We start from the raw sequence: 12,386 nt of genomic DNA on the forward strand, positions 1-12,386 counted from the left end.
GCTGGCTGTGATGGACAAGCCGTGCAGAGTTCTTGGTGTGATTTGTGTGCAGGCTGGTTTCTCACCTGGCCTTGTGTTGTGGTGCCTTGTGGTTCGCATGGAATCCCCACGCTGCAGGCAGGCATTCATTGCTGGTCAGGTGGGAGGATATGCAGCTGTTCGATCTGTGGTCCACGTTCACCCCTTTGCCCGTCAGCAATCAAGGCTGAGGTAATCATAGGATCAGTAAGGCTGCTAAAGACTTGCAGGATCCCCAAGCCCAGCCCACCCCCACTGTGCCTGCGTTCCTCAGTGCCACATCTCCACAGTGCTTAGAAAATAAATGCACTTGTATTAGGCTATACAGAGATGAGACATGAGTATACAGTCGCTTCAGAGGCCCCAGAGCAGAGCTGTGACCCCCACTTGTGCAGCATGAGGGTCTCTCATCGCCACTGTGCAGAGGTAGTAAGAACAAGGTGAAAAGCTGATGCCTTTCTTTTCATTCTTTAACAACACAATTTTCCAAACTGTAAAAAGAGCTGTTGGTCTTTGCTTTACATTTTGCAGGGAGGTTAATCCCTGCTTTAAAATCCATTGAGCAATCGAATGCCGCTGTTCTGCCGGGCGCCCTTTGCCTTTCAGGAGGGTAATGCTGAAGGCCAGGCGCCGCTCCTGCAGCGAGCATCCCTGAGCTGGGCGCTGTGGAGCGATTGGTGGGGCCCTAGGAAGGCATGGATCCTGTTAGCCTGCTATTCATCTTCGAAAATCCTTCCCTTCTTTTCTTACAGCAAATTAAAGAAAGGAGAGGAAGCATGAAAATGGCAGTAGCTTTCTTTGTTGGCTCACAAAGCACTGTTTCCCTGAGCAGCGGTGGAAGCCTCGGGTTGCCTTCCAGGGCCATGAACACTTGGTGCCTTTGAAGGTTTTTCCATGCTGGAGAGGTGTCTAGAGGGCACGTACAGGAGGTATGTTGCCATGGAAATTACCTCTGTGTGACTGAAGTGTGGCTGTTGTGGTTCCACTTAGAGATGCAGAACCACCCCAGCCCTCTCCACGGGCTCCTCCTGCAGTGTTCAGGTGGCCCTGCTTGCATTGCATGGCTCCAACCTGTCATGCTGCTCGTACAGGTTAGGATAGGGCAGTCTTGCTTGTCCTGCTCAGAAGGAAAGTCTGCTTTGCCATCCAGAGAAAGGAACACATTTTACTTTTACTTTTTTTTTTTTCCTGAGTAAAGCACATCATCAAAAACAAAAAAAAAAAAAAAGAGGAAACCTTTCAGAAATGTTAGGCCATCCTCGTGACTTACAGCATTTGGGAGGCTGCTGTCTTGTGATCTAAAAAGGTCAGTTGGTGTCTGCGTCAACGCTGCTGTTTTGACTTTTTTGCATGGGAATGAGTAACTCCAGTTCTTCTGCTCCAGGGTGAGCTTAGTTCACAAGGATGCTAAGGATGCTGTGCTGAGAATAGGGTATTTTGTTTCTGCAATGCCCACACAGGAGCTCAGGCTTGATGGTTGGTGGCCAGCAGTGATACATGTTTTAAGAGAACCGTATATTTCAAGGACAATATTTTACCTCGTTGCTGCAAAGGTGAGCGACTGCCTTTTGCCCCCAGATTTTCCAGTCTTACTGAAAGAGCAGTACTGACTGCAGCCTGCTGCTCAGCAGCGAGGCAGTGTCTCTTTGCAGTTCTCTTTGCAGTTAGTGCTGAACGATTTGGACAGAAGAGCCTGACTTTTCCTGGTGACACACAAAGCAGGAGTGGCACAAAGCTTGGCCCTGTTAAGTGCCACCTCGGGAGCAGGGAGTGCTGCAGGAGAGGTCGCCGAGCCGCGCTGCGCGTTAATTGAGCTCTTTGAAGCACTTGGATTTCATCAGAACTTTCTAAAGTATGTGGCACGAGGCAGACACTGAGTGTTGGAAGTGCCACCCCACGTCATTAAGGGGTTGGAGAGTTTGAAATAAGGAGGGGGGGAGGAAATTGAGGAAATTACAGTGAGAGCGTGGAGGAAAATGCTGGTGGTGTGACTTTCACCTAACAATAAGAGCGCTCGATTTCTGAGAACATTGCAGAGCTATTCTTTCATTTTAAAAGTGCCAATAAGTTCAGCCTGAAACCTGGAAAAGCACAAATATTTTCCCAACAAACCAAATATCAGATACGGAATGCAACAAAATAGCAGTGAGATAAAGGAACAGGGACATCTGCTGAAGTACGTCCTGGAATGATAAAGCTCAGCATTCTTCTAAATCGGGCTTTATGAGACCTCTTGGTACAAAGAAGTTGTTGGGAATATGAAAACGTTGTCATAGATGTCTCCTGGAGTGTAAGGGGTGAAGTGTTGCAGCAGGAGCTGCTGCAGGCAGTGGCTGGGAGCACACGTGTGGTTTGCAGGTTGCTGGAGCCTTTCCATTCCTTCTTGTTTCTCCCAAGGAAGAATGGTTGTAACGCAGCTGCTAGACTGACATGCTGTGGATTTGTCATGTTGATATGGATATGTTTGGGGTGGCTTTCCATTCAGACAGCACATGGCTGCTCTGTTGACATCCTTATCCCTCTTTGTGTGGCGTCATGCTGCTTCTCATTTTGGTGTTTCTGTATCCTGAGGTTCTGCCGCTGATGCATCACTGTTAGCTGTGAGGCCACTCCTGGAGGCTTTCTGATAGTTTCATCCCTTCTCTTCCCTCAGTGATGAGAACGGAAGGAAGCAGTGTTTCGTCTTGCAGGCTGCATTGAGAATATCTCATTGCAATTCTTGGGGCTGCAAACTGAGACCCTGGGCAAGGCAGGCTGTGAGAGGCTGCTTCCCAAGGAGAAATGCTACAGTGCCCTCATTCCACTGCTTTACTTTTTAATTGCAGTTGCTCCAAGGGAGCTTGGCCTCTTCTCCTTGTGCAGCCTAGCTCATTTCCTACCATAGGCACTCAGGCAAGCCAGGGGGAGTCAGCAGCAGCCTGATTTACTCATGGGCTTGTTCTGACAGTGGGTTTGTAGGGGCTGGACAGGCAGAAGGTTTCCTTGTGGAGCAGCAGTGTGGCATATCACAGAATCACAGAATGGCCCAGGATGGAAGGGACCTCAAGGATGATGAATCTCCAACCCCCCTGCCACATGCAGGGCCACCAAACTCCACATTTCACAGCAGCCCAGGCTGCCCAGGGCCCCATCCAACCTGGCCTTGAACACCTCCAGGGATGGACGGGGCATCACAGCCTCTCTGGGCAGCTGTTCCAGCACCTCACCACTCTCATAGGAAAGAACTTAACATATATCACATTAGCATCAGAGCTTAGCATACATCAGGTTTGCATTGACTCTGCAGTGCTGTTGCAGTAACGTCCATGTTAGCGCTCCAAGTGCCAGGCTTTGCCTCTGCAGTGAGACTGCAAGTTTATTTTTAGTTGCTCTCTGTTTCTGTAGGGAAAGGGGACTTTGTGAAAACTGGAGCCATTTGCTGAGCCACGTGTCCTCCAGAGTGAGAGCTGTGTGTCAGACGCATGTAGACATGACTTTTGGAAAGCATTTGGCTCTCCTGGCAAGCCCCAAAGCCTGCATTTAAACAGCTTCTTTGGTTCTAGAGAAACAACTGTGCTGCTTCTGAAGTCTCAGGATTGAGCTGGTTTTGAATGAACGGTAAACAGGGGGGTTAGAAGCGGGTTGTCTTCCCTGGTCTGTGCACAGCAGGTGGCGTGCCCCTGGTGCAGCACTGTGCTGTGTCTGCTCCATGCCTGCTCTGCTGTGGCAGCTGTGTGGCTCTGGGGCAGTGCCTGGCCTTCCCTCCACGCCTCTGTGGCCCTGGGGGGCTGTGGGTTGGTGGCTGTGGTGCTGCTGGTGTGTGCTAAGCCCAGGGAGGAGGTGGCTGAAAACTTGGCTCTGCTGTGGGTGCGTGGCTGTTTTTCTGTGGGGGTTGATGTGTATGTTCTGGTTCGTCTTAAAAAGTTTATATATGTGGTGCATGGTAATTGAGAGTGGCTCTTCCTGTATTTAATAACAGGGTCATAACAGCTACTCCTGCACAAAATCTGTGATGTAAAAAAATAAACTCGTTGTTTTTCACCAACAGCAATGATGCTGCAGACAGGCAGAGCTGCTAGAAACAATACATCGAGTCTGAATAGATGCTGTTATCCCAGAAGTAGCCTCATTTTGTACTCATGTAACAGCACAGACAGGTCATGGACTCTTTCTCCTTCCTTGAACTCCTTATGGCATTGCCTTTATGTGCAGTCTACAGTGCAGTTTATGAAAATGCAATTTATCAGCTGCAGAATGCTTTCTGGTGCAGGGAGGATGCAGACAGAGAAGAGAGCATGTGGTGGCTGCTGGATCTGGGTACTGGCTTTGCTTTTATTTTTTTTAATGTCTCTGATAAGAAAAGCTTATTATTCTTCTCCTTGTTACCAGCACAGCGGCAATTGCTGTCATTTGCTACAGAATCAGTTTTGCACCAGGCCATTAGCTTGCTCTGGAGGTGCTGTTTCACTTGGAGCCGGTGCCCACTTCAGCTGCAGCATCTCCCCATACCTGTAGGCTCCATTTGCACTTGCCAGCTGCTCAGCGGGCCATGACTGCTGGCACAACACGGGGTGCAGGACAAGCAGAGCAGCAGGAGTAGGCGAGCAGCTGCAGCAGGCTGTGAGCCTGTCTCCTGCACCAGGCGCAGGCTGGGGGGATGCTGCTCCCTGGGCTCCTGGCAGTTCTTGAAGATGCTTCAGGGTTGGTGAATTGATGGTTGGACTTGATGATCTCGGAGGTCTTTTCCAACCTTAGTGATTCCATGATTCTCCTTCAGCTCTTGCTCTGCACTGCGTATGCAGTTGACGTTTCTGCTCTCCTTGGCAAGTCCTTTCCTTTGCAGGTCTCATTCAGCACCAGTTTTCCAGGGACACTTTGCAATTCTGATTTTGCACTAATACAAGAGGAGCAGGGATGTGTCCTTGTCGGGGTGCTCTTTCTTTCTGGGCTCGGTTGTGCAGCTCTCTGCAGGCTCCAGCACTCTCAGCAGGGCAACCCTGCTTGCATGCTGCCTCACCTGGGCTCTCTTGAGCTGCAGGGGGAGGGAAGCACCCCCAGGGCTTTAGAACTTCTCCTCTAGTCACTAAAGCAATGGTGTTGGAGTTGAGGAGAGCAAGGAGTACATCAGTGACATGGGGCAGGTGCTGTGTGCTGGTGATGCAGGGATCCTGTGCTGCTGGCTATCCGCAAGGCTAAGGGAACAACACTCCTTTTTCTGACACCCTGTTTTTTGGTTTGTTTTTTTTTCTGATGTATTTTTAAATGAACATAGCTTTTTTTTTTTAAAGCATAATTAATAATCATTCTGTGTTCTCTGAGTGCTCAGCTGCAGCCCGAGGAGTGGGAGGCTCTGCTTGTCATTGGCACAGGAACAAGGAAGGTACGCAGTGTGTCTTTTAATAGCACGATCTTGGCAGCCCTGGATGCTCCGGGTACCACCAGCAAACTGCAGCCTTTGTCACGGCCCTGGCTGTTTCTAAATGAATTGACTTTGACCACAAGAGTAGACAAAGGGGTTTGGGAAATACAATTTTGAAGTCATTAATCTAGTTAAAAGAAAAAAAATAATAGGATAGGTAGTCTTGGTAGCTCTTTGCTCTGCTTGGGCTCTATTTCTGGGATGAACCCTCATGGTTATTCTCAGCTCCAGTGATTAAGTTGCCAGAGAGAAGATGAGTCTTTGCAATCCGCTTAACCGCAGCGATATCGCAGTAAGCGACCTCCTAATGAACATTAAGGTGCTGTGGTAATAAGGATAATTTCCCTGGTGGTAACACGGGGGCAGGGAAGTTATTGCAGGTTCTTTACTTGCAGCATCATCCTTCTGGCAGGACTTTCTCAAATATCTGCATGGGATATCCTCTGTACAGCGTTTCCTTTTGATAGTGAAAGAATTGGTTATGCTTATCAGTTGCTGATAAATCTGCAGTTTTGTTGCATTGCAATTGCAGTACAAAGTACAAAGGCTGTGGCCTTGCCTTGCTGTGGGTCCTGGGTCATCATGGGGCTGCTTTATTAAAAGGCAAAGCTGTCACTGGTGTCACTGCTAGTGATATCTCAACTTGCTTTTACCTAACGTTAGGTCCACATAAGGTTTATTTTTCTCCCAGGAACGCTGTGCTGTATCCAGATCTGAAGTACAAGCCCATGTGCTTCGTCTGGGAGGAGCAGGTGTGGGATTATTGCATTCTTTGGTGACTGTCACCCCGTGTTGTCCTGTCTGTCTGTGTCACCCGGTCTATTTGTGTGGCCCTATGAAGTTCAGATGATCTCTGCAGAGAATTGGGTTGTTTGAATGTGATTTGAGCTCACAAATGATGCAGTTATCTGTACGATCAGATAAACTCCTTCATTGCAGTCCTTTCCTTTGCAAGGCTTCCTATTCAGTCAGCATTCCAGTTGCTGGTCTTATCTCTGACCGTCTCCAGGTTCTGCAGGACCTGTCAGGGTCAGTGTTGGGCTGCTGGCACGAATGCAGTGCTGGTGACACGTGTGCTCTTGGAAGCACTGCTGGAGCTGGATGGAAGGGGCACAGCACTGCCTTGGCTACAGGGGGCCCTCATCTCCTGCAGTTTGGTTTCTGGTCTCTCAATCTTTGCCTCTTGCCCTCTTGAAAAAGGAAAGCAGCCGGATGAACAGCCCTGCTTGCCAGAACCTGTCTCTGATCCAAAGCGCTAGCGCAGCGTGAGCAGCAGAGAAGTGATCTTCCTGGCCCTGCTCATCCGTGCATCCAGGAGGAGAGGCTGCTCTGCCTGTCACCTGAATGGGGGGGAAAGCAGTGGCACGGTGAAATGTGTGCCTGGAACTGCAAATCAAAACAGTTTGCGCATTGAGATGCACTTTAGAAATTTCTTTAAATAGTGGGTTTTGCTCTGGATGAGTTGAACAGCTATTTTTAAGAGTGCGTAGGAAAAGCAGACTTTATCACATGCAGCCCTGTAGTTTTATCCCCGGCGCTGTCGGTTGCCAGCACTGAACCCTGCTGTTAATTCACACCCTCAATACAAGGCTTCACCACCCTGAAATCACGGGAGCATTTGTTGTCATTTTCAAACAGTGTGGTCAGCCAGCACAGCACTCAGGTGTAAGAACTAGGTCAGCTCAGTTGGAGCAGAGATCTCGTCCCCTGCCTAGCACAAGGCTGCCCAGATGGATTGGACCCAGCCACGGCACTGAAAGACTGCAAGCCAAAACCTGCTGCAGAACCTTGCTGCTCGTAGGCGTTCCCTGCTGGCCACACGAAGCCCACTGGGATGTCGTCTCTTTTTGGGTAATGTGGGTAGAAGAGAGAAGCCCTTTGCCTGTGACAGAAGATGGCATGAGTTAGAAAATGCGCCTGGCAGAAAGGAATTCTGATGTAGCCTCTGTGGGGTGAGGAATTTGCATTGCTTTACTTGTTTTCCTTCCCACCCCCCAGATCTTCGTCCAGCATATCAGAAACACATAATAAAAGAATGGCTTGGAGTTTAACAGCAGTTTTAGCCGTGGCTAATGGAAGCCTTAGGATTTTCTTGGCGGCCTTTTCAGAAACGCAATCCGCATTAAGAGTTATTTTTTAAAAAATCACATGTTATTTCCAGTGTTCTGCTCAAACTTGCTCTGACAAATTGATAAATAGTTATAAAGGAAAGGACGTTGTGGTGTAAGGGGTTCCACACAGTCTGCTTGTCCACATGGTCCATCCCTCCGCATTTCCCCAGTGTCAGTTCTGATCCCAGCGTTCAGCAAAGTTGCACACAGCCTTGCACTCTCTTGGATTTTACTTCCCAAAGATGTTTTCCTTGGTCTATTTCTTTTTTGCTCTCTTTTCCTGCTGCTGTGTTACTTCTCTGCTATGCTGAGCTAGGTAGTCTCGTGCTATTTCTCACTGGTGCTTCCACGAGGGGCACGCTCCATGGGCACAGTGGGTTGGGGCTGCACCTGGGGATCTTAGAGCTCTTTTCCCACCTCAGTGATTCCTATGTCTTCCTTCAGAACGTGAAGGATTCTTCATCACCGGTATAAATGCTGTGAGCTGTTTGGTTTATCACCACTCGTATCTGAGCTATTTGTAGTTGTATTAGTCTTCCTGAATGGCATAACCCACCAAGTGTTAACAGTTCTTTCTTTTAGTTTGGCAACCCAAAGACCTGTGCCTTGTTGGCATCCTTCTGCCTGCACAGTAGACCCATCTTTGAGCCTGCAGGCTTGTACTTATAGAATCATCCAGGTTGGAAAAGACATCTGAGATCCCCAGCCATGCCTTCAGACCACGTCCAAGAAGCACTGTACGAAGCTGCACCCTGCTTCGTTCTGCTGCTTAGGAGCTGCTTCCTCCTTTTATTCTTTCTCAGGAATTTTGTCTGTATGCTGTGGAGGAATGCATATTTTTGGCAGCAAGTAGTCACGCCAGAATTGATCTCCCTAGTCTGTGAATTCATGCCACTGTCGCTGTCATCTTTACCCGTGTCTCATCTCATTTGCTGTCTGTCCACTGTCATTTTGGGATTCTTTTTATAACACGGCTGTTTAGCTTCTCACCATTGTTGAAGATGGATTAAAATCGTTCCATTTATTCTGCAGTTCTGTTCTGCTTTGCAGTGTGACTACTAGGCGACTAATAGGCTGTGAGCCTCAGAGATGTTTCTGTGCAGTTTCTCCTGACCAGCCAGCAGGCTGCCCAGCCTTTACTTCTCACTCCTTGAGGCTCAACATCAGCCAGCTCTGGGCACCTCGGCCTGCCCCAGCTTTTGCCCCTCAGGGCCTCTCTCAGGGATGGAGCACAGCCCTGTGTGCTGGCACTGCTGCAGGCTGTGTGTGCCTGGCAGGGCTGCAGGGCTCCTGGCTTTGGCTGCCATGGGAGCAGGCATGCGTGGATGTCGGAGCCTGGGGAAACACAAACAGCACAGATGCCAGGGCTGCCGTGAGATGGCTCTGGCACTGGCATTGTGCGAGGGCTCTGCTCCGCAGGCGGCCTGGGCTGCCTTCTGCTCTCCTGAGCCTGCAGTGCAGTGCTGCCAGATGAGCTGAACGCAGCTCAGACTCCCCGATGTGTCACAGTGGGTGCCATGTTACAAGCCCCCATAGCATATCCCACTGCACAGCTTTCTGTGGGGGCTTCAGCAGCAAACCCCAAAGCAGCCCCTCGGAGCAGGGCAGAGCGCCTTGTCTGCACGCTGAGTGGCACAGCAGTTCTCCTCATTTGTCAGGGAAAGAAAAGGAAAACCTTCAATGTTCTTGCTGTGCAACTTGCACCACAGCCTTTTGGTGAGCAGTAAAGCCCCAGGAGCAGAGCAGAGGGCTGGGAGCACTGGGTTTGCTCCCTCCCTGTGCTGCTGTGCCCTGCTGCCACCTGGGTGCTCGGTGGGAACAGTGGCTGTGTTGCTGTGTGTGCCAGGGTGGCAAGAAGTAATGGCCATGAGCTGTGATTTGAGCTTAGAATCGCGTACAAATGCAATTCCTTTTCTGAATTACAGTTTTTCAGACTGGCTTCTATCGGAGCCAGCTCAAGTCTTTTTCTGTGTATCTGGAAAGGGTTCAGTTAAAGAAAATCCCTTGTAAGTGGAACCTGTTAGCTTTGATCCCGTATTCCTATGTGTGTTTCAATCTTGCTTAGATTGCAGAGCCTTGTGAACACCAATTACGTTTCACATGATTTTACTAGGTGTTAAATTGCCCGTTCCCTAATAGAGAACTACACTTGCCGAACATTGGCTGCCAGGTGTTAAGGTGGGATTGATCAGCACGTTACAAACCAGCTGTGATACCAGCAGCTAGCTACCTGCTTTGTTACCCCAAATGGGTTGTTATTCAAAACTAAAGCTGCAGCTGTTCTTTCTTTCAGGCTGCTCGTCTGAAGAAGTTGAACTGAACAAGTTCTTGTAGTGGGGAGCGCTTTAATCTCAATAATGAAGAAAAGCCGCAGTGTCATGGCAGTGACTGCAGATGAGGTACTTTTCTTCAAAAACGTGTTGTGCTTTTTGCAATACTCTGTGAAAGTAAGGTCAGAAGTCTCTTTTGTCTTTGTATCAGCTGGTTTTGCTCCAGTGACTCGTTGATTTTCTTAGAGTTGTTTGCAGTTCATGCATTAAGCAGTAAATAAAACAAACACACTGTGAATTCTAAAGAGTTCTTCTTTGCTTGGTGTTATAATGCTAGGTGAGACCCTTGACATTCCTATCTCTTAGGAAACTCTGTTCTGGATCCCCTGTCTGTGCATGTGCTGCACTTGTATGCTTAATAGCTTCTATGCATACAAGTTCAGCATCTCTTGCTGTGGTAGCTGCTGAGCATCTAATGCGATGATGCATGTTATTCCATTACTATGCTTGTTAATCGTCATCATGATCTTCTATTAATTAAAAGCCAGTTCCCATTCTCTGGAGAAATGCATCAGTTTGTAATGATGGCGTGATAACTACAACATTAATTGCCTTGCTTGTCACAGCTGGGGCCCTCCAAAAATGGAAAACCACAGAAATGTATGTGGAAATACAGGGGAGGAGTAGAGCTTAAGAGCATCCTGCAGCACTCCTGCAGCAGCTGAGTGATTCTTTTACATTCTTAGAGCATATGTTGTGTTGCTTTGCAGTCAGTTTGCCTGCACCTGCTGGTAGGGCTGCCACAGTCCACTCAGTCTTTGCTGATAACGAAAACAGACACCTGACATCTACTGGGAACTTAAGAAATGTGCAGCAGTGTGTTCTAAGTGATAACAAAACAACTGAAGTCTCAAAAAATTACTAATAAAGGCCGGTGAAGTGAGACCTTCCACAGAACCCCTTTCTGGGGTTTTTAGGAGTGTTTTGTCTGGAATTTGTGCTGTTTAAGAGCAGGGTTTGAATCTGAAGCTCTCTGGCCTATTTTTGGAAGGACAGCAGATCAAATATTTCAGCTTCTGCCTGGATGATTTTGATGCTTTAGTAACTTTGTGAATCTGTACCAGCACGCCCTGAAGGACCTAAGGAGTCATTATGGAAACTTAACCAATCATTTATTTTTCAAAGCTCAGAAGAGTGGGGACAACAGGGAAGAGATCAAAATTCAGAAGCAGGCAGAAGAGTAAAAATGTAGAGGTTGCCACATATCTGCACGCCTACTGTAATAACCCTTCAGCTTCAGTCACTGCACAGTACAGAAATAGTCTCATTGGAATTGAGCAATTCTGTTGGACTAGCTGAACTCTACAAGACCAACACAAGCAGCCTTCTTGCAGTGCTCTTCTTGGAAAGGCTGACAACCAGTTCTGTGATCACAGGGGCGTAGAAAGAAGTAGAAACTCGCAGAGAAACAGAGACTTTCTTTTGGAAAGGACAGGCTTAGGCCAGGTAGCCTCGCTGGAAGTTCTCTCGGAGTTAGCTGGTGGTTTGGCATGTATCCAAACTCAGTGCTTTTGTGACCTTTCTTTGCCTGGTGAGCCGTCACAAAAACAAGAGGCAAACCAAAATGTTTGTGATGTGGAGAGGAATCTTGTGAAAGATGTTGAGTGGAATATTACCAGAAAAAGTTCGTGTCACCAAAGTGACCTGGATGATTCAGCTAGGTTAGAATTGGGCTGAATTTAGCTTGGACATGTTGCAAATGGATTTTCAAGTTCATTCACAACTTGATAAAACAGTGCAATGCAGTGCAGTCAAACTCTGCCAGGATTTTTATCCAGTTATGTTTTGTGAGTAGCTGTACCTGTAATACAAAACAATTGCACGTGGTTTATTCTCGTGGAGGAAACCATTTGTTGTCTGCAGAACTTCAGTGGCTTTTCTCTTTGCAGAATGCTCTGGATTACCTGGAGTGTGGGCTGAGCAAGTCCTACAGTACTTCCAGCCATGCTCTGGGCATAGACCTCTGGAGAGGAAGAAGGTGCTGTTCTGGCAACCTGCAGTTACCACCACTGTCCCAAAGACAAACAGAGAAAGCGAGGACACCTGACAGAGACATCGTCTGTAGGCCAACAACTCTGCCCTTGTTGGCACCTCCAAGTATTGCAATCACCACTTACCAAGACTGGTAGGTTATTTTCCTTTGCTACAACCCTCATGCTGTTGTTTATTTGGGGACTGTTGTTACTTGCTGGTGTTTTGTTGTTTGTTCTTTTGTTTGTGATGGTGGTATTGCTTTTTTTTTTCTTTCTGAAGGGCACGAAATAATTTATTAATTTATTAGAATTGTTAATAATAGTTTATTAGAATGTGTATCAGCTGGTGCATCGTGGAGTGACCTTTACAGAGTAATTGTTTGTCCTTTTGGAAACTCTGCTTATGTTGCAGACCTCTTTTGTTCACTTCTGTGCATCTCCAAGAAACTTCTGTGCTGTAACTTCTGATTCTGGAGAAGGGATTTGTGTCATTAGCTTTTCACCCACAGAAGAGTTTAGGATGGTGTTGAACTCTTCTGTGACAGATCCAGGCCTT

General features: G+C 47.9%; 1 protein-coding gene across 5 annotated transcripts in view; it reads left to right on the forward strand.

The window, feature by feature from the left end:
• The window catches only part of LOC122181070 (cAMP-specific 3',5'-cyclic phosphodiesterase 4B-like), a 124,706-nt gene that overhangs the window by 12,303 nt on the left and 100,017 nt on the right, over positions 1–12,386 (forward strand). For all 5 annotated transcript variants that reach the window (XM_042873266.1, XM_042873267.1, XM_042873268.1 and 2 more), the window contains exons 2-3: positions 9,821–9,926; positions 11,747–11,982. In XM_042873266.1, coding sequence (XP_042729200.1) covers positions 9,885–9,926; positions 11,747–11,982 — 278 coding nt within the window. In that variant the 5' untranslated portion in view covers positions 9,821–9,884. The remainder of the gene's footprint in view (positions 1–9,820; positions 9,927–11,746; positions 11,983–12,386) is intronic.

This window comes from Lagopus leucura, unplaced genomic scaffold (genome assembly GCF_019238085.1).
Source record: "Lagopus leucura isolate 7727_CA_CO unplaced genomic scaffold, USGS_WTPT01 Super-Scaffold_100009, whole genome shotgun sequence".
Taxonomy (NCBI): domain Eukaryota; kingdom Metazoa; phylum Chordata; class Aves; order Galliformes; family Phasianidae; genus Lagopus; species Lagopus leucura.